The sequence below is a fragment of the Odontesthes bonariensis genome, chromosome 22 (assembly GCF_027942865.1).
Source record: "Odontesthes bonariensis isolate fOdoBon6 chromosome 22, fOdoBon6.hap1, whole genome shotgun sequence".
NCBI lineage: Eukaryota > Metazoa > Chordata > Actinopteri > Atheriniformes > Atherinopsidae > Odontesthes > Odontesthes bonariensis.
In genome coordinates this window covers 1099242-1120254 of record NC_134527.1, presented here as the reverse complement: position 1 = coordinate 1120254, position 21013 = coordinate 1099242, and the positions used below count along the sequence as shown (strand labels likewise).

The 21013-nt window shown below is 40.5% G+C and overlaps 1 protein-coding gene across 4 annotated transcripts in view; it reads left to right on the top strand.

The window, feature by feature from the left end:
- sez6l (seizure related 6 homolog (mouse)-like) overlaps positions 1-21013 on the top strand; it is a 100037-nt gene that overhangs the window by 38937 nt on the left and 40087 nt on the right. For all 4 annotated transcript variants that reach the window (XM_075455571.1, XM_075455570.1, XM_075455569.1 and 1 more), the window contains exon 2: positions 19566-20009. In XM_075455571.1, the coding sequence (XP_075311686.1) occupies positions 19566-20009 (444 nt within the window). The remainder of the gene's footprint in view (positions 1-19565; positions 20010-21013) is intronic.

The following is a 21013-nucleotide window of genomic DNA, read 5'->3' as shown; positions in this document are numbered from 1 at the left end:
ACACTCCTGCTAACACGCCTGCTAACACTCCTGCTAACACGCCTGCTAAAACACCTGCTAACACACCTGCTAACACTCCTGCTAACACGCCTGTAAAACAGGGGTGGTCCATGGCGTAGTGGGTTGAGCAGGCGCCCCATGTACAGAGGGTATAGTCTTCGCTGCAGCTGGCCTGTGCTGCATGTTGTTCCCCCTCACTCGGCCAATTTTTATTCATTAATTTAGTAAAAAAAAAAAAAAAAATGTAAATAAATAAATAAACAATGCGTTAATGCGCGATGAAATATTGATCGGCGTTACATAATTATCGAGTTAACGCGATAATAACGAGTTAATTATTTAACGAGTTAACTCGCCCGGCCTGGTTGCATCGTTAGTTGAACGGAGTCGTTACCTGATGCTTAAAGTGATGCTGGAACATTAAGACTCATTATTTCTGCTCTTTGATGCTGGAAACCAAACGTACAACCTGAGAGGTTCATCGCTTTAATGAGGCTGCATGCACTGAACAAAAGTGCACGTGGCAGGTTGGGTTGTATGGCTGCTGGTAAGCTTGTTTACACTCTGTGTGTGTGTGTGTGTGTGTGTGTGTGTGTGTGTGTGTTTGTGCACGTGATGAGGGGAGATTTCCAGGCTTCATCCTCCATCGATGCCGGCCGGTTCGATAGCTGCTCTGCTTTCAGTTTTAGGTCGTTCCATTAGCCCAGTGTGTGTGTGTGCGTGCACGTGTGCGTGTGCACGTGTGTGTTGGCACTGATCCGTTCTCACACAGGAAATCATTACATCGTTGCTCTGTGCTTACCCAGCGCCTGAATCTGAAAGGTTGACACATCTGAGGTCACAGATGCTGCATTTTTACATTAGCCGGTTCTCAGGGGCCTCGGGGGCCATTTTTCCTGAGTTTGTTCATTTAAAAGGTCTCAAAGGGCTTTTTATGACCAGATTAAATGTTTGCTCAACAATAAATCTGGATAAAGAAGCAGTTTGATGATCAGGTCGGACACATCAGGAACTAACAGGACGATATTTTCCTCTCAAACCGGAGAAATATTTTCACTTCTGTCTGAATGAATTGGCACAAACTGAGTAAATGTAACTGAAATAGTGTGTAAACTACAGAAAGCACTAAAGAAACGGAGTAATAACGGCACCTTTGCTCGACTTTTCTGACTATTTTTTACTGGCTGTTTTACTGGCTGTTTTACTGGCTGTTTTTCTGGCTGTTTTACTGGCTGTTTTACTGGGTTTTACTGGCTGTTTACTGGGTGTTTACTGCGTATTTACTGTCTGTTTACTGTCTGTTTACTGTCTGTTTACAGGCTGTTTACTGCGTATTTACTGTCTGTTTACTGTCTGTTTACTGTCTGTTTACAGGCTGTTTACTGCGTATTTACTGGCTGTTTACTGTCTGTTTACAGGCTGTTTACTGCGTATTTACTGGCTGTTTACTGTCTGTTTTACTGGGCGTTTTACTGGATGTTTTACTGGGCGTTTTACTGGATGTTTTACTGGGTGTTTTACTGGATGTTTTACTGGATGTTTTACTGGATGTTTTACTGGCTGTTTTACTGGGTGTTTTACTGGATGTTTTACTGGATGTTTTACTGCGTATTTACTGGCTGTTTACTGCATATTTACTGGCTGTTTACTGGCTGTTTACTTGGTATTTTCTGGCTGTTTATTGGCTGTTTACTTGGTATTTTCTGGCTGTTTACTGCATATTTACTGTCTGTTTACTGCATATTTACTGTCTGTTTACTGCGTATTTACTGGCTGTTTACTTGGTATTTTCTGGCTGTTTACTGGCTGTTTACAGGCTGTTTACTGCATATTTACTGGCTGTTTACTTGGTATTTTCTGGCTGTTTACTGTCTGTTTTTCTGGCTGTTTTACTGGCTGTTTTACTGGGTGTTTTACTGGGTGTTTTACTGGATGTTTTACTGGATGTTTTACTGGGTGTTTACTGGCTGTTTTACTGGGTTTTACTGGCTGTTTACTGGGTGTTTACTGCATATTTACTGCGTATTTACTGGCTGTTTACTGTCTGTTTACTGCGTATTTACTGGCTGTTTACTGTCTGTTTACAGGCTGTTTACTGCGTATTTACTGGCTGTTTACTACATATTTACTGGCTGTTTACTGGCTGTTTACTTGGTATTTTCTGGCTGTTTATTGGCTGTTTACTTGGTATTTTCTGGCTGTTTACTGGCTGTTTACTGCGTATTTACAGGCTGTTTACTTGGTATTTTCTGGCTGTTTACTGTCTGTTTACTGCATATTTACTGTCTGTTTACTGCATATTTACTGGCTGTTTACTCTCTGTTTACTGCATATTTACTGGCTGTTTACTTGGTATTTTCTGACTGTTTACTGCGTATTTACTGGCTGTTTACTGCGTATTTACTGGCTGTTTACTGCATATTTACTGGCTGTTTACTGCGTATTTACTGGCTGTTTACTGCATATTTACTGGCTGTTTACTGGCTGTTTACTGCGTATTTACTGGCTGTTTACTGCATATTTACTGGCTGTTTACTTGGTATTTTCTGGCTGTTTTCTGCGTATTTACTGGCTGTTTACTGCATATTTACTGGCTGTTTACTGGCTGTTTACTGCGTATTTACTGGCTGTTTACTGCATATTTACTGGCTGTTTACTTGGTATTTTCTGGCTGTTTACTGGCTGTTTACAGGCTGTTTACTGCATATTTACTGGCTGTTTACTTGGTATTTTCTGGCTGTTTACTGGCTGTTTACAGGCTGTTTACTGCATATTTACTGGCTGTTTACTTGGTATTTTCTGGCTGTTTTACTGGGTGGTTACTGGCTGTGTACTGCATATTTACTGGCTGTTTACTTGGTATTTTCTGGCTGTTTACTGGCTGTTTTACTGGCTGTTTACTGTCTGTTTACTGCATATTTACTGTCTGTTTACTGCATATTTACTGGCAGTTTACTTGGTATTTTCTGGCTGTTTACTGGCTGTTTACAGGCTGTTTACTGCATATTTACTGGCTGTTTACTTGGTATTTTCTGGCTGTTTACTGGCTGTTTTACTGGGTGGTTACTGGCTGTGTACTGCATATTTACTGGCTGTTTACTTGGTATTTTCTGGCTGTTTACAGGCTGTTTACAGCATATTTTTCTGGCGGTTTACTGGCTGTTTACTTGGTATTTTCTGGCTGTTTTACTGGCTGTTTACTTGGTATTTTCTGGCTGTTTACTGCATATTTACTGGCTGTTTACTTGGTATTTTCTGGCTGTTTACTGGCTGTTTTACTGGGTGGTTACTGGCTGTGTACTGCATATTTACTGGCTGTTTACTTGGTATTTTATGGCTGTTTACAGGCTGTTTACAGCATATTTTTCTGGCTGTTTACTGGCTGTTTACTTGGTATTTTCTGGCTGTTTTACTGGCTGTTTACTGCGTATTTACTGGCTGTTTACTGCGTATTTACTGGCTGTTTACTGCATGTTTACTGGCTGTTTACTTGGTATTTTCTGGCTGTTTAAAGGCTGTTTACTTGGTATTTTCTGGCTGTTTACTTGGTATTTTCTGGCTGTTTACTGTCTGTTTACTGCATATTTACTGTCTGTTTACTTGGTATTTTCTGGCTGTTTACTTGGTATTTTCTGGCTGTTTTACTGGCTGTTTACTGCGTATTTACTGGCTGTTTACTGCATATTTACTGGCTGTTTACAGGCTGTTTACTTGGTATTTTCTGGCTGTTTACTTGGTATTTACTGGCTGTTTACTTGGTATTTTCTGGCTGTTTACAGGCTGTTTACTGCATATTTACTGGCTTTTTTTCTGGCTGTTTTACTGGCTGTTTTACTGGTTGTTTACTGGGTATTTGACTGGATGTTTTACTGGATGTTTTACTGGGTGTTTACTGGGTGTTTTTCTGAATGTTTACTGGCTGTTTTACTGGGTGTTTTACTTGCTGTTTTACTGGCTGTTTTACTGCATATTTACTGGCTGTTTACTTGGTATTTTCTGGCTGTTTACTGTCTGTTTACAGGCTGTTTACTGCATATTTACAGGCTGTTTACTGTCTGTTTACTTGGTATTTTCTGGCTGTTTACTGCGTATTTACAGGCTGTTTACTGGCTGTTTACTTGGTATTTTCTGGCTGTTTACTGCATATTTACTGGCTGTTTACTTGGTATTTTCTGGCTGTTTACTGCGTATTTACAGGCTGTTTACTGGCTGTTTACTTGGTATTTTCTGGCTGTTTACTGCATATTTACTGGCTGTTTACTTGCTATTTTCTGGCTGTTTACTGGCTGTTCACTTGGTATTTTCTAGCTGTTTTACTGGCTGTTTACTTGGTATTTTCTGGCTGTTTACTGGCTGTTTACTGCGTATTTACTGGCTGTTTACTGCGTATTTACTGGCTGTTTACTGCATATTTACTGGCTGTTTACTGCGTATTTACTAGCTGTTTTCTGCGTATTTACTGGCTGTTTACTTGGTATTTTCTGGCTTTTTACTGGCTGTGTACTGCATATTTACTGGCTGTTTACTGCATATTTACTGGCTGTTTTACTGGTTGTTTACTGGGTATTTGACTGGATGTTTTACTGGATGTTTTACTGGGTGTTTTACTGGGTGTTTTTCTGAATGTTTACTGGCTGTTTACTGGCTGTTTTACTTGCTGTTTTACTGGCTGTTTTACTGGCTGTTTTACTGCATATTTACTGGCTGTTTACTTGGTATTTTCTGGCTGTTTACTGTCTGTTTACAGGCTGTTTACTGCATATTTACAGGCTGTTTACTGTCTGTTTACTTGGTATTTTCTGGCTGTTTACTGCGTATTTACAGGCTGTTTACTTGGTATTTTCTGGCTGTTTACTGCATATTTACTGGCTGTTTACTTGGTATTTTCTGGCTGTTTACTGCATATTTACTGGCTGTTTACTTGGTATTTTCTGGCTGTTTACTGGCTGTTTACTTGGTATTTTCTAGCTGTTTTACTGGCTGTTTACTTGGTATTTTCTGGCTGTTTACTGGCTGTTTACTGCGTATTTACTGGCTGTTTACTGCGTATTTACTGGCTGTTTACTGCATATTTACTGGCTGTTTACTGCGTATTTACTAGCTTTTTTCTGCGTATTTACTGGCTGTGTACTGCATATTTACTGGCTGTTTACTTGGTATTTTCTGGCTTTTTACTGGCTGTGTACTGCATATTTACTGGCTGTTTACTGCATATTTACTGGCTTTTTTCTGGCTGTTTTACTGGTTGTTTACTGGGTATTTGACTGGATGTTTTACTGGATGTTTTACTGGGTGTTTTACTGGGTGTTTACTGGGTGTTTTTCTGAATGTTTACTGGCTGTTTACTGGCTGTTTTACTTGCTGTTTTACTGGCTGTTTTACTGCATATTTACTGGCTGTTTACTTGGTATTTTCTGGCTGTTTACTGTCTGTTTACAGGCTGTTTACTGCATATTTACAGGCTGTTTACTGTCTGTTTACTTGGTATTTTCTGGCTGTTTACTGCGTATTTACAGGCTGTTTACTGTCTGTTTACTTGGTATTTTCTGGCTGTTTACTGCGTATTTACAGGCTGTTTACTGGCTGTTTACTTGGTATTTTCTGGCTGTTTACTGCATATTTACTGGCTGTTTACTTGGTATTTTCTGGCTGTTTACTGCATATTTACTGGCTGTTTACTTGGTATTTTCTGGCTGTTTACTGGCTGTTTACTTGGTATTTTCTAGCTGTTTTACTGGCTGTTTACTTGGTATTTTCTGGCTGTTTACTGGCTGTTTACTGCGTATTTACTGGCTGTTTACTGCATATTTACTGGCTGTTTACTGCGTATTTACTAGCTGTTTTCTGCGTATTTACTGGCTGTGTACTGCATATTTACTGGCTGTTTACTTGGTATTTTCTGGCTTTTTACTGGCTGTGTACTGCATATTTACTGACTGTTTACTTGGTATTTTCTGGCTGTTTACAGGCTGTTTACTTGGTATTTTCTGGCTGTTTACAGGCTGTTTACTTGGTATTTTCTGGCTGTTTACAGGCTGTTTACTTGGTATTTTCTGACTGTTTACTTGGTATTTTCTGGCTGTTTACTGGCTGTTTACTTGGTATTTTCTGGCTGTTTACTTGGTATTTACTGGCTGATTACTGGGTGTTTACTGGGTATTTTCTGGCTGTTTACTAGCTGTTTACTGGCTGTTTACTTGGTATTTTCTGACTGTTTACTGGCTGTTTACTGGGTGTTTCCTGCACTGGTTTGCAGTGGACACAAAGCTGCCCTGATGCACCAGCTGAGTTGCCGGTGGTATGAGATGTTCTGTATAAATAAATATAAATATAATAATATATAAATAAAGATGCCTTTCCTTTCCCAGCTGCTGAATAACTGCATCAGTCTGTAACTGTGAGCTTTAAGTCTCTCTGTGTCTTTAACGCTAACCACGGAGCAAAATGTTCTGAGAGACGGATCTCAGACTCTGCTCCGTGGGCAGATTTATTTTGGCCGGATCGGCTCTGGTTCTCACTTCATGTTCTTTGATTCTTTCAGCAGTTATCTCCCCGAGCTCAAAGATTAGCACCGACTCCTCCGCTCAGCCCCGAAAATAAATAAATAAAATAAATAAATAAAGCACTCTGTCCTCTCCGGGTCCACGTCGGACACTTTGCCTCAAATGTCTCAGAAATTGCATCAAATCCAACAGAAACGGAGCCAGAAACAAGAAGAGGCCGTAAGAACCGAGACTTTAATTCCATTTATTCCAGCAGAATTAATGTTCAGATAACCTGAGCTGTGGTTTCACTGCAGCAGGAAGGGATGGAACTGTGCACGTGCACGTGCGTGTGTTTATCACAGTGCGTCTCCATGGGGAACAGACACAGTGGACAGGGAATGCATTTCAGCTGCTGCCAGTCTGATCAGGAACTTTAACCAGCCGGCAGAATACAAATGAAACAGCTCAGAAAGGAGAAACTCTGCTCCTCCTCCATCAGACCTGTTCTCCCATCGCTCCACTGTCTCAGACTCCATTGTGTTGGAGTGCATTCAACATTCCTCCATCTTTCCTCCCTCTGCCACATAAACAGCTTCTTTAACCTTGTAGCACCCAGCATATGAATAATCATTGAAAAAAATCATTTTGGCTCTTCTTGCATCTTTTTGGGTGGGAATAAACCAATATTTTGGGAATTTTTGGAATTGGGCTATTTTTGATCATTTTAGGCAATGTTGCATATTTGCAACTGTGGGCTTTCCCAGGGCCGGCCCAAGCCTTTATGGGGCCTTAAGCAGAATTTAATTTGGGGCCCCCCTACCATCACCTCAGCTCCAGATGCCTCATTATTCCACAGGCTACACTGTTATGTGTGTAACGGACCCACAATCATTAGCATTATTTGTAATCCTCTTACATTATACAGGTGTCATTCTTGTTTATAACCTTAAAGGGATAGCAAACTCATAAATATGGTTTAATTAACTTCTACATAAAGAGTGATGTATAAGTATGGCTCATTAATTTAACTATTTGAAAGTAACATCAGCAGGCTGGAGACTGCATTTATAGTAAACACGTTAAATAGTTTAATTTCTTTCAGATGTGCAATGGTGTGCAAAATGTTCTAAATACAAATACAAAATAGAATCAAATAACATTCACATTATCTTACAGAAAAATAAAGTTGTAATCAAAATTAAATTCAAAATTGCTCTCGGGGCCCCCTGGTGGCATGGGGGCCCTAAGCAACCGCATAGTTGGCATATGCCTTGGGCCGGCTCTGGGCTTTCCTGATTAATTTGTTCACAAAACCAAGTCATTCTCTGCAGATCGTTTGATTAAAAAGGTAAAGTGAAAGTTCACCAGTAACTGCTGCTACCACAGTAAAATGTATATAATAAACCTTTATTGAACATTCTTAATACAAAGTGCGGAACGCAACCATCATAAACTTTCCATTCAACAACAAATCAAACAGATTTCACAGATCTTTGTTGTGAAAAAGTGAAGCACATATAAAATGCAAAAAATGTAATGTAAATAAAAATGTAATATAAATAAAAATGTAATGTAAATAAAAATGTAATATAAATAAAAATATAATGTAAATAAAAATGTGCACATGAAGCTAATAAAAAAATAATGATAATAATACAATTTGGAGAGCTGAGCTCCCATTAGCGCTGTGAAAGGTGGACAAAGCAGAACACACCAAACGAGAGCAGAAGGAACCAGAACAGAGCACCGCAGAGCAGAGTGTAACTCACTGAGCCAAGAAAAGGATGCTGGGACAACTGTCGGCACATAAAATGTAATGTAAAAAATATTACATTTTATGATAATAATATAACACATTAATGTAAATAATGAATGTCAATTTAAAAAAATCAAATAATGTAATGTAAATAAAAATATAAATAAAAAGATAATGTAAATAAATACTGTGGGTGCTACAAGGTTAATACGCTCCGGTTAGTTCCTAAATGTTGAAAATGAGTCGGTGACTCTTTAACAGGCTGCAGGCACAGCAGCTCCTGCCACCTGCCAAAGGAAGGAGGCGGCGAGGATGCACCTCCCACCTGATTCAGCTTATTCCCTAAAAATAAATAAATAAATAAAATAAATACAAAATAAAAGCAAAATAAATACAGCCGCATGGAAAAGAAATATCACCCTCTTTGTGTGATAAATTCTGATCTATCAGGACATGAAAAGCCACCTGGTGCTTATTTATGGAGCAAAAACACAGAAGCAGTGGGTGAGAAACTAAGTGAACCCCTGATCCAACAGCCGGTAGCAGCAGTGAGTGAGAAACTAAGTGAACCCCTGATCCAGCAGCTGGTAGCAGCAGTGAGTGAGAAACTAAGTGAACCCCTGATCCAGCAGCTGGTAGCAGCAGTGAGTGAGAAACTAAGTGAACCCCTGATCCAGCAGCTGGTAGCAGCAGTGAGAGAGAAACTAAGTGAACCCCTGATCCAGCAGCTTGTAGCAGCAGTGAGTGAGAAACTAAGTGAACCCCTGATCCAGCAGCTGGTAGCAGCAGTGAGAAACTAAGTGAACCCCTGATCCAACAGCCGGTAGCAGCAGTGAGTGAGAAACTAAGTGAACCCCTGATCCAGCAGCTGGTAGCAGCAGTGAGTGAGAAACTAAGTGAACCCCTGATCCAGCAGCTGGTAGCAGCAGTGAGTGAGAAACTAAGTGAACCCCTGATCCAGCAGCTGGTAGCAGCAGTGAGTGAGAAACTAAGTGAACCCCTGATCCAGCAGCTGGTAGCAGCAGTGAGTGAGAAACTAAGTGAACCCCTGATCCAGCAGCTGGTAGCAGCAGTGAGTGAGAAACTAAGTGAACCCCTGACCCAGCAGCTAGTAGCAGCAGTGAGTGAGAAACTAAGTGAACCCCTGATCCAGCAGCTGGTAGCAGCAGTGAGTGAGAAACTAAGTGAACCCCTGATCCAACAGCCGGTAGCAGCAGTGAGTGAGAAACTAAGTGAACCCCTGATCCAGCAGCTGGTAGCAGCAGTGAGTGAGAAACTAAGTGAACCCCTGATCCAGCAGCTGGTAGCAGCAGTGAGTGAGAAACTAAGTGAACCCCTGATCCAGCAGCTGGTAGCAGCAGTGAGAGAGAAACTAAGTGAACCCCTGATCCAGCAGCTTGTAGCAGCAGTGAGTGAGAAACTAAGTGAACCCCTGATCCAGCAGCTGGTAGCAGCAGTGAGAAACTAAGTGAACCCCTGATCCAACAGCCGGTAGCAGCAGTGAGTGAGAAACTAAGTGAACCCCTGATCCAGCAGCTGGTAGCAGCAGTGAGTGAGAAACTAAGTGAACCCCTGATCCAGCAGCTGGTAGCAGCAGTGAGTGAGAAACTAAGTGAACCCCTGATCCAGCAGCTGGTAGCAGCAGTGAGTGAGAAACTAAGTGAACCCCTGATCCAGCAGCTGGTAGCAGCAGTGAGTGAGAAACTAAGTGAACCCCTGACCCAGCAGCTAGTAGCAGCAGTGAGTGAGAAACTAAGTGAACCCCTGATCCAGCAGCTGGTAGCAGCAGTGAGTGAGAAACTAAGTGAACCCCTGATCCAGCAGCTGGTAGCAGCAGTGAGAAACTAAGTGAACCCCTGATCCAGCAGCTGGTAGCAGCAGTGTGTGAGAAACTAAGTGAACCCCTGATCCAGCAGCTAGTAGCAGCAGTGAGAAACTAAGTGAACCCCTGATCCAGCAGCTAGTAGCAGCAATGAGTGAGAAACTAAGTGAACCCCTGATCCAGCAGCTGGTAGCAGCAGTGAGTGAGAAACTAAGTGAACCCCTGATCCAGCAGCTGGTAGCAGCAGTGAGAGAGAAACTAAGTGAACCCCTGATCCAGCAGCTGGTAGCAGCAGTGAGAGAGAAACTAAGTGAACCCCTGATCCAGCAGCTGGTAGCAGCAGTGAGAGAGAAACTAAGTGAACCCCTGATCCAGCAGCTGGTAGCAGCAGTGAGTCAGAAACTAAGTGAACCCCTGATCCAGCAGCACCGTGCTTGACAGCTGGTGTGAGGCGTTTGCTTTCCTCCAAACGTGCTGCTTTTGGTTTTGGTTTCTGGGTTTTCTCTAAAGTTCTCACACTGAGTTTCACTTTTATCCTTTTCATGCCTCCACAGATGCAGAAACTTTATGATACCAGATTAGTGTCTAATATGTGCGTCCCAGTTGCATTAGCACGATTTAAAGAGGTTTAGTTTATTTCAGTTATTTCCAGAGAAGTTTTCAGATCACTTCAGTCCCTCTTTATCTCAGCAGAAAGGACCAAACACACATTTTCACATCCAAACAGTTTCCCAGCTGGCCTTTTACGTCCAGCATTCTGCATGTCTCATCAGCTCTCTGACCGTCTGTTGGACGACTGAAATGATTCCTGAGACGTTAGATTTCCCACACGGCTGCTGTCAGAGGATAAACTGTGGCTTAGCTTCTCTGATTAATGCTGCAGAGCTGTTGTCCCTGACTCAGACAGAGCTGGGATGGAAATAAAACTGAACATCAGACAGATCTCACCGCCCACATCATCTCATTCTGCAGACTTTTTCTTTTTTTGCTTTGTTTCAGCGCAGATTTACAGGTCTTTCTCTGTGTGGCACCATTTTAAAGCTGCTCAGACGCTGTTGATCTATAAGATGTGGAGCTCGCTGCTTTGTTTTGTTTTAATGCGCGACCGAGTGATGTGCAGCATGAACCGATTCACAGTTTGATGCCAGCGGTGTAAGAAAGGCTGCTTCAGACTTTAAAGCATCCTTTAAACAACATTATTTTAGAGTATTTAACTCAGTTAGTGTCTCAGTTAACTGAGTTAACTCGGTGTGTTTAAAGCTGCTTCAGACTTTAAAGCATCCTTTAAACAACATTATTTTAGAGTATTTAACTCAGTTAGTGTCTCAGTTAACTGAGTTAACTCGGTGTGTTTAAAGCTGCTTCAGACTTTAAAGCATCCTTTAAACAACACTGAGAGGATTTCACAGAGTTAACTCAGTTAGAGTCTCAGTTAACTCAGTTAACTCGGTGTGTTTAAACCTGCCTCAGCTGATTGTTTTTAACACCCAGGCACCATGGAAAGATCTGCCATTGATTTTCTCATCGGTTCACTGTTCCGTGAAAAGAAAATCTGGATTTTTATTCAACTTCAGTTCATAATATTCTGACAGAATCAGAACATATGAACACAGCAAACATTCTGAATCTGGGTGTTTCGGGCATTAGAAACAGACTCAGGAACCCTGAGGATCCTCTTCAGAGAGGAGGATCTGTTCCAGTCCTCTAACTGCCGGCGTTTCTTTAGGCCGGGCTCCCTCATCCCTGTTCTTTAAATCTCATTTGCATTCTGTCTCCGTCCCCTCCTCCACCCGAACACTCATCTGAAGTCTCAGCCACCTGCAGATGCTGCTGTTCTGCAGGTTGGACCTGAGATCTTAATGCCTGCAGCTCTGAGGGCTTCGGCGTCCTTCCAGCCGGTGTGCAGCTCAGAATCTTTGTGACCTGTCGGTTCTGCAGGAGCTGAGCCCTTAAAGGGACAGTTCGCCTCTTCTGACATGAAGCTGTATGACATCCCATATCAGCAGCATAATTTCTGAACATCTTCTTACCCCCTGCTGCGTCCTGTGAGCAGAGTTCCAGCCTCGTTTTGGTGTTGATGAAGGTAGTCCGGCTAGTTGGCTGGGGTTTAAAAAATAAAGCGTTTTGCTTCTTAGAACAATATGCGTTCAACAGAGTAATACATTTGCATCACAAAATGGTTCTCCAGGAAAACGTCAGAGCTCACAATCTCTTGGCCCTATTTTCTCTCCCTTCATATTACTGCCTGCTGTGCAGAACAAGCAGCAAACACCGTAACAGGTGCGGCTATCGCTAGGTAGCTGTACGCATTGATATGAAGGGAGGCAAAAATAGGGCCAAGAGATTGTGAGCTCTGACTTTTTCCTGGAGAACCATTTTGTGATGCAAATGTATTACTCTGTTGAACGCATATTGTTCTGAGAAGCAAAACGCTTTATTTTTTAAACCCCAGCCAACTAGCCGGACTACCTTCATCAACACCAAAACGAGGCTGGAACTCTGCTCACAGGACGCAGCAGGGGGTAAGAAGATGTTCAGAAATGATGCTGCTGATATGGGATGTTACACAGCTTCATGTCAGAAGAGGCGAACTATCCCTTTAAATCCAATGACAGGAAGAGAGTTTCGTATGAGCAGCAGCAAACTTTGCCTTTGTTCTGTAACTCCCTGAAAAAGCATCGGCCTCCTACGAGCCAATCACGTCTCTCTGCCGTCAGAGTAAAATATCTCACGTTGCATTATTTGTCATTGTTTCAATCATTGATGTTTCGGGGTCAGGGATCGATTTTTCTCTGACCTGGTGAACTTATTTCTGCTGTTTCCTTACTTGGTTTATATATGATGACCAGTTTATGATTTATTCAGCGGCTGGAACAGCTCATCTCTGCCCTGAACTTTAGGTTTCCACCAGCATGTATTACCTTTATGTTGTACGTGGTGGACCTTTAACCTTTCCTGCTCAGCGTTCAGATCGTTGCGACGCCACTTTCAGCCTTCCTTCTTGCTGCTTCAGGTGTGCTTATTCTGCAGAATGAGCAGTTTGGGATAAAACAAGCATCAGCTGATTTTAGCTGATTGTTTCCTTCTTTCTGATCCCTGAAATCTCTGCTCTGCCTTCTCTGATCCTCCGGAAGCCGTTTAAATGAGATCCAAAGCTTTGAAATGACACAGAACCGGACTGATGAAGGAGTCTTCTTAGATAAATGCATCCTTTTTACCGTGAATCCCAGAGATGTCGCTCTGAGGAACAAGCCTCGGCTGATAATCTTGTCAGAGAGCTGGAGGCCCCATCAAACTCCGGCTGTCACAACAATAAATGTCACGGCAGGCTTTGCTGAAACAGACGTAAAAACCTCCTCCAGCGTGTCATCCCTCCTCGGCTCGTCTCCACAGATTCTGTCGGATCTCTGGGGCTGTATTTCAGTTTAGTTTTTTTTTAGAGCAGCCAAAAATATACTCAAGTAAAAGTAAAAAGTATTCATCCAAATAATTACTTGAGTAAGTAAGATGAGGACCACCCTGCTGTTAATAAGGTAACTGGGACGAGTGCAGCAACAAAATAAAAGCACAATGAATGCAAAAGCTCTCACGCTGGAGACCAATTAGGCACAAAGGATTGTCAGCTTCCAGAACATTCTGTCAGCAGAACCACAGATGTGTGGTTGTACAGGCTGCAAAGTGCATCTAATTTATCTTTTTTCTCCCTGATGCAATATAAGCTTGTGTTTAGGTGAATCCCAGCAGATACGCTCCGCGGTTAAGCACCAGCAGCTCCTCAGAATGAACTTTTGAAGTCTTTTATTCATCTAAGTGAAGAATTCTGTCTGTTTTCCATCTGAAATCATCCGACTCAGGAGTGGAATCACAGTTTATGAGTCCGGAGCGGACAGGAAAAAGTAAGGAAAAGCAAAATAAACTGAGAAACAGGCTGGTGTCAGTAGTGGGTTCGGCAGGACACGGATTTCGAAAAACAAACTTATTTATTAATTCAAAACAAAGCGTGGCTGAGCCGGATACCAACAAATTAACTGTGAGAAAATAACACGGCCAAAACACGACCAAAACGGCCAAAACACGGCCAAAACACGACCAAAACGGCCAAAACATGGCCAAAACATGGCCAAAACACGACCAAAACACGACCAAAACGGCCAAAACATGGCCAAAACACGACCAAAACGGCCAAAACATGGCCAAAACATGGCCAAAACATGGCCAAAACACGGCCAAAACACACTATGACCGTGGCGTGGAGGGTGAATGCGGAGGAGGAATTCACAAAACTGAAGGGGAAAACTGGAAACTAAATACTAAACTGGGAGTGATTGGTGAATGGGTGCAGCTGGGGATAATGAATACAGCTGACGTGAGTGAAACTGATGAGCAGAACATGGGGACTGAGGGAAAAACAATGGCAAAGACTAACTAAACATGAACTCAAAAATCAAGACATGAAACAGCCTAAAACATAGAACTAAAAACATGGGGGAAACCCCATGAATGTGACAGCTATAAGAATATAAGAACATAAGAATATAAGAACATAAGAAAACTAGAAATGCACTCAGAGAGTGCGGACCTCCGCCAACCGCCAACCTACCTGTGGATAGCGAGCCATGTATGGACATGCGCTCCTGATGTGGGCTACTTGTTCTTTGGCGCTGTCAGCAGAAGAGGCATTCCCTTCTCCCTATTCATTATTGAACAGCAGTGTTCGCCGTTATTAATTATTATTAATATTATTATTATTATTATTATAATGTTTTGTCGGGAAGCAGTGTTCTGTCGGGAAGCAGTGTTCGCCGTTATTATTACGCTATATGCAGTTATGCACACTGGCTTGCCGTTGCAATCTTTTGTTGTGCTAATTACAGCAAATCCGCGCAATATGCATTCAATCCGTGCTCTATGCATTCTGTCTGGCTTTGGCTCTGTTCGGCTGTGGCACCTTGAGGTCGCGCCACCTTGTGGAGGTTGCGCCACCTTGTGGCAGGTCGCAAGATTGCAGCACGAACAGATGAACGAACAAACATCCAGACATCCAGACAAACCAACAGACAAACTCGGGCGATTACATAACCTCCTTGGCGGAGGTAATAAGAATATAAGAACATAACAATATAAGAACATAAGAATTTAAAAACATAAGAACATAAGAATATAAGAATATAAGAACATAAGAATATAAGAATATAAGAACATAAGAATATAAGAACATATACACATAAGAATATAAGAACATAAGAACGTAACAACATAACAACATAAGAATATAAGAACATAACAACATAAGAATATAAGAACATAACAACATAACAACATAAGAATACAAGAAAATAACAACATAAGAATATAAGAACATAACAATATAAGAACATAACAACATAAGAATATAACAACATAACAACATAAGAACGTAACAACATAACAACATAAGAATATAAGAACATAACAACATAAGAATATAAGAACATAAGAATATAAGAATATAACAACATAAAAACATAAGAACATAAGAATATAACAACATAACAACATAACATAAGAATATAAGAACATAACAATATAAGAACATAACAACATAAGAATATAACAACATAACAACATAAGAATATAAGAATATAAGAACATAACAACATAAGAACATAAGAATATAAGAACATAACAACATAAGAATATAAGAACATAACAATATAAGAACATAACAACATAAGAATATAACAACATAACAACATAAGAATATAAGAACATAACAACATAACAACATAAGAATACAAGAAAATAACAACATAAGAATATAAGAACATAACAAAATAAGAATATAAGAACATAAGAACATAAGAATATAAGAACATAACAATATAAGAACATAACAACATAAGAATATAACAACATAACAACATAAGAACGTAACAACATAACAACATAAGAATATAAGAACATAACAACATAAGAATATAAGAACATAATAATATAAGAACATAAAAATATAAGAACATAACAACATAAGAATATAAGAACATAACAACATAACAACATAAGAATATAAGAACATAACAACATAAGAATATAAGAACATAACAATATAAGAACATAACAACATAAGAATATAACAACATAACAACATAAGAACATAACAACATAACAACATAAGAATATAAGAACATAACAACATAACAACATAACAACATAAGAATATAACAACATAAGAATATAAGAACATAAGAATATAAGAACATAACAACATAAGAATATAAGAACATAACAACATAAGAATATAAGAACATAATAATATAAGAACATAAAAATATAAGAACATAACAACATAAGAATATAAGAAAATAACAACATAAGAATATAAGAACATAACAACATAACAACATAAGAATACAAGAAAATAACAACATAAGAATATAAGAACATAACAACATAAGAATATAACAACATAAGAATATAAGAATATAACAACATAAGAATATAAGAACATAACAACATAAGAATATAAGAACATAACAACATAACAACATAAGAATATAAGAACATAACAACAAAAGAACATAAGAATATAACAACATAAAAATATAAGAACATAACAACATAACAACATAAGAATATAAGAACATAACAACATAAGAATATAAGAACATAAGAACATAACAACATAAGAATATAAGAACATAACAACATAAGAATATAACAACATAAGAATATAAGAATATAACAACATAAAAATATAAGAACATAACAACATAAGAATATAACAACATAAGAATATAAGAACATAAGAATATAAGAACATAACAACATAAGAATATAAGAACATAACAACATAAGAATATAAGAACATAAGAATATAAAAACATAAGAATATGAGAATATAAGAGTATAAAACACAGTAATCCATCTTTTCTTAGCTGAACTGATTTAACGCTCTGACAGAAATAAGGAAAAGGTGAGATGATGTAGCTGCGTCACTGGTGTGATTGATGAGGGTTAGAAATGACAGCTCGGGAGCGAGGATGTCTCATTCTGTTAAGTGGCTGTCGCCTCAGCTCCTCTGCCCGTCGCTGGTGGGAGGGGCTTAAACACCCGGATGGACAGATTGAGCCGTAGGATAGTTTTATTTTAAATGTGCTGCCATATGAATGAAAGTGCCATAACATTTGTTGTGCAAACACACTTTTAACATCAGCATCTTTCTGTAGTTTTTATGTAGAAGCCTCGCTCCACTGTCTGTTTCCTTGAATGACTTGCTGCTATCAGTTGTGTGTTTTGCCTTTAAGTGATATTTTAGACTGGAACTACTACGCTGAGAAGACAATTGAACTTGGCAGTGTTTACAGATGACTTTGGTTCTGTCGACTCCGCCGTCTGGAAGAACTTTAAAATGAAAATGGCCGAGTAAAAGTTCCGTACCCTTCTCCATGTTTGGTGGATCCGCCGATTACTTTCTTTTCCTGTTCCACAGCAGACAGCAGCAGACTTTTACAAAATAAAAGCCTGTGAGCAACAGACTTTTACAAAATAAAAGCCTGTGAGCAACAGACTTTTAAAATAATAAAATAAATAATAAAACGGGGGGGTTCGTGGCGTAGTGGGTTGAGCAGGCGCCCCATGTACAGAGGCTATAGTCCTCGCTGCAGCTGGCCCCGGTTCCAGTCCCGCATCGAACGGCCCTGTGCTGCATGTTGTTCCCCCTCTCTCTGCCCCCTGCTTCCTGTCTCTCTGAACTTTCCTATCCATTAGCCCCCCATATTATTATTTATTTTAAATTTAAAATGTAAAAATAAATAAATAAAACCTGCGTTAATGCGCGATAAAATATTTATCGGCGTTAAATAATTAACGAGTTAACTCGATAATAGTGAGTTAACTCGATGATAACGAGTTAACGCGATGGTAATGAGTTAACTCGATAATAGCGAGTTAACTCGATGATAACGAGTTAACGCGATGGTAATGAGTTAACTCGATAATAGCGAGTTAACTCGATGATAACGAGTTAACGCGATGGTAATGACTTAACTCGAGTTAACTCACGCAGCCCTACTCAGAACATAACAGGGTATAATGTGAAAAGCTTGGTTACAGAGCAGAACGGCATGAAGCCCAAGAGTGTTTCAGGGTCTTCAGAAGTGGGCGTGCATGTGCGTGTGCACGTGCATGTGTGCGTTAACAGCTGCTGCTGCTGCCTAAATGAAAACAAGCTGCAGCGGCTGGTATGAGCTTCTTGATGACGGCTCGTTGATCGTAACGCGTTGAGTATTTTACTTTCTGTCTCGAGATGAAAAACTACAGAACAGGAATAAATCTGCAGTAAAGCTGGAACAGAAATAAATCCGCAGTAAAGTTGGGAACAGGAATAAATCTGCAGTAAAGTTGGAACAGGAATAAATCGGCAGTAAAGCTGGAACAGGAATAAATCTGCAGTAAAGTTGGAACAGGAATAAATCTGCAGTAAAGTTGGAACAGGAATAAATCTGCAGTAAAGTTGGAACAGGAATAAATCTGCAGTAAAGTTGGAACAGGAATAAATCGGCAGTAAAGCTGGAACAGGAATAAATCTGCAGTAAAGTTGGAACAGGAATAAATCTGCAGTAAAGTTGGAACAGGAATAAATCTGCAGTAAAGTTGGAACAGGAATAAATCTGCAGTAAAGTTGGGAACAGGAATAAATCTGCAGTAAAGTTGGAACAGGAATAAATCTGCAGTAAAGTTGGGAACAGGAATAAATCTGCAGTAAAGTTGGAACAGGAATAAATCGGCAGTAAAGCTGGAACAGGAATAAATCTGCAGTAAAGTTGGAACAGGAATAAATCTGCAGTAAAGTTGGAACAGGAATAAATCTGCAGTAAAGTTGGAACAGGAATAAATCTGCAGTAAAGTTGGAACAGGAATAAATCTGCAGTAAAGTTGGGTTTAACTCAGAATGACAGCTCCTGAAATCTCTCGGTTCTCCCGGGATGTAAATGACACTCGAACACTGGAACGCAGACTAAAGTGCAGCATCTCCAGCTTTTTTCTGCAGGATTGTGGCTTCTGGTGGTTGCTGTGAGGGAGACGGGGAGATGTGTGTGTGTGCACGTGTGTGCATGTGTGTGCACGTGGGTTTGTGTGTGTAAATGCTGCTGTGTGCACGTGTGCGTGTGCACGTGGGTTTGTGTGTGTAAATGCTGCTGTGTGCTGTTTCTGAGCTAAGCTGCTGGAGGTTTCAGCGGTTTGCCTGTCTGTGCATTTCTTTCTTCTGTCTCCTTCCCTGCTCTGCACTCCTGTCATGCTTAGCTGCCCCGTCGCTCCACTACGCTGCGTGTGCACGTGCGTGTGCGCGTGTGCACGTGTGCGTGATCAGTATTGTGTGTTGGTGGTGAGCTCAGCTGAGCTTTGTTGGCCAGATAACGCCACACAGAACCACCCTGAACTGACAGCCTCTGTGTTTCCAGACATTTTCTCTCCTTTTTTTAACGCTCCTAACTGTTCATCCTTTGTTTTCCACCCTTCTCAGACAAAGAAGCCCCCCCAGCGTTGCCCCCCACCCAGCCCCCAGAGGTGCCAGCGGGAGGTAGCACCAGGGCAGGCAGCATGAAAGGCTCCAGCATGGCAGCAGGAGGTCTGCTGCGCTCGGTGCTGGCTCAGGAAGGACGACTCGTGTCCCAGAAAGGAGGCATCCTCCCCTCTGCTCTGCCCCAGAATCTGCTCCCTCTTCTGGGCAGAGGGCTCAGTGTCAGCTCCCTCCCTGGAAGTCGTTCCCTGGAGCATCAAAGCGGGGGATTACTGAAGTGGGTGAAGCCACCACCATCGGCTACAGAGTCAGGCCAAGACCGGCATCCCACCCAGCCCCCCCCCACAGAGACACACTCCCAGCTGCCCCCCCGCACCCCCGAGCCGGAAGCTGAGACCACCACTGTGGGCCCGATGCTCAACAAGGACACTGAAATACCCCCCTCAGGTATTTGGAGTTAAATCAAGGTTTCAGGCTGTGTTTATGTCGAATAAAATCACTTTTCCCCATTTCTGTGCTTTAAAGGAAGGTTTCAAATAATTAACGCACATCGCTCAGTGAAAGTTAACGAAGTTTTACCAGATTTTACCGTGTTTATCATGTTCTGCAGCTAGGAAAGTGAAGCTAAAGGCTTCCCTCTGCGTTAAGTTGTAGCTGTCTGAGCCCGTCTCCATGGTAGCTTTGTTCCAGTTAAATTCAGCTGGTTGATACACAGCTGGGAGTTTCATACTGTAAACAAGTTCCAGAAAGGTTGAAAAACGTGTAATTTCACTATTTCATTAAAAACATCAGCTTATCCTGAGTAGGGCTGAGCAATTTTATCCATACTGCGATATATATCGATATTTCGCTTCCCAGTAAAGTATTGTTTTTTTGTTTTTTGTTTTTATTAAAAATTTTTTTATTAAAATTTTAAATTTGAAAATTTTTTTAAATTATTATTTTTTTATCGTATCGAATCGTATCGTATCGAATTGTATCGAATTGTATCGAATTGTATCGAATCATATCGTATTGAATCGTATCGAATCGTATCGAATTGTATTGAATCATATCGTATCGAATTGTATTGAATCATATCGAATCGTATTCAATCATATCGTATCGAATTGTATTGAATTGCATCGAATTGCATCGAATAGTATCAAATTGTATCGAATCGTATCGAATTGTATTGAATCGCATCGAATCGTATTGAATCGTATCGAATCATATCGTATCGAATTGTATTAAATTGTATCGAATCGTATCGAATTGTATCGAATTGTATCGAATTGTATCGAATTGTATCGAATCATATCGTATCGAATTGTATCGTATCAAATTGTATTGAATCGTATCGAATTGTATCGTATCAAATTGTATTGAATCGTATCGAATCGTATCGAATTGTATCGAATTGTATCGTATCAAATTGTATCGTATCGAATCGAATCGAATCGAATTGAATC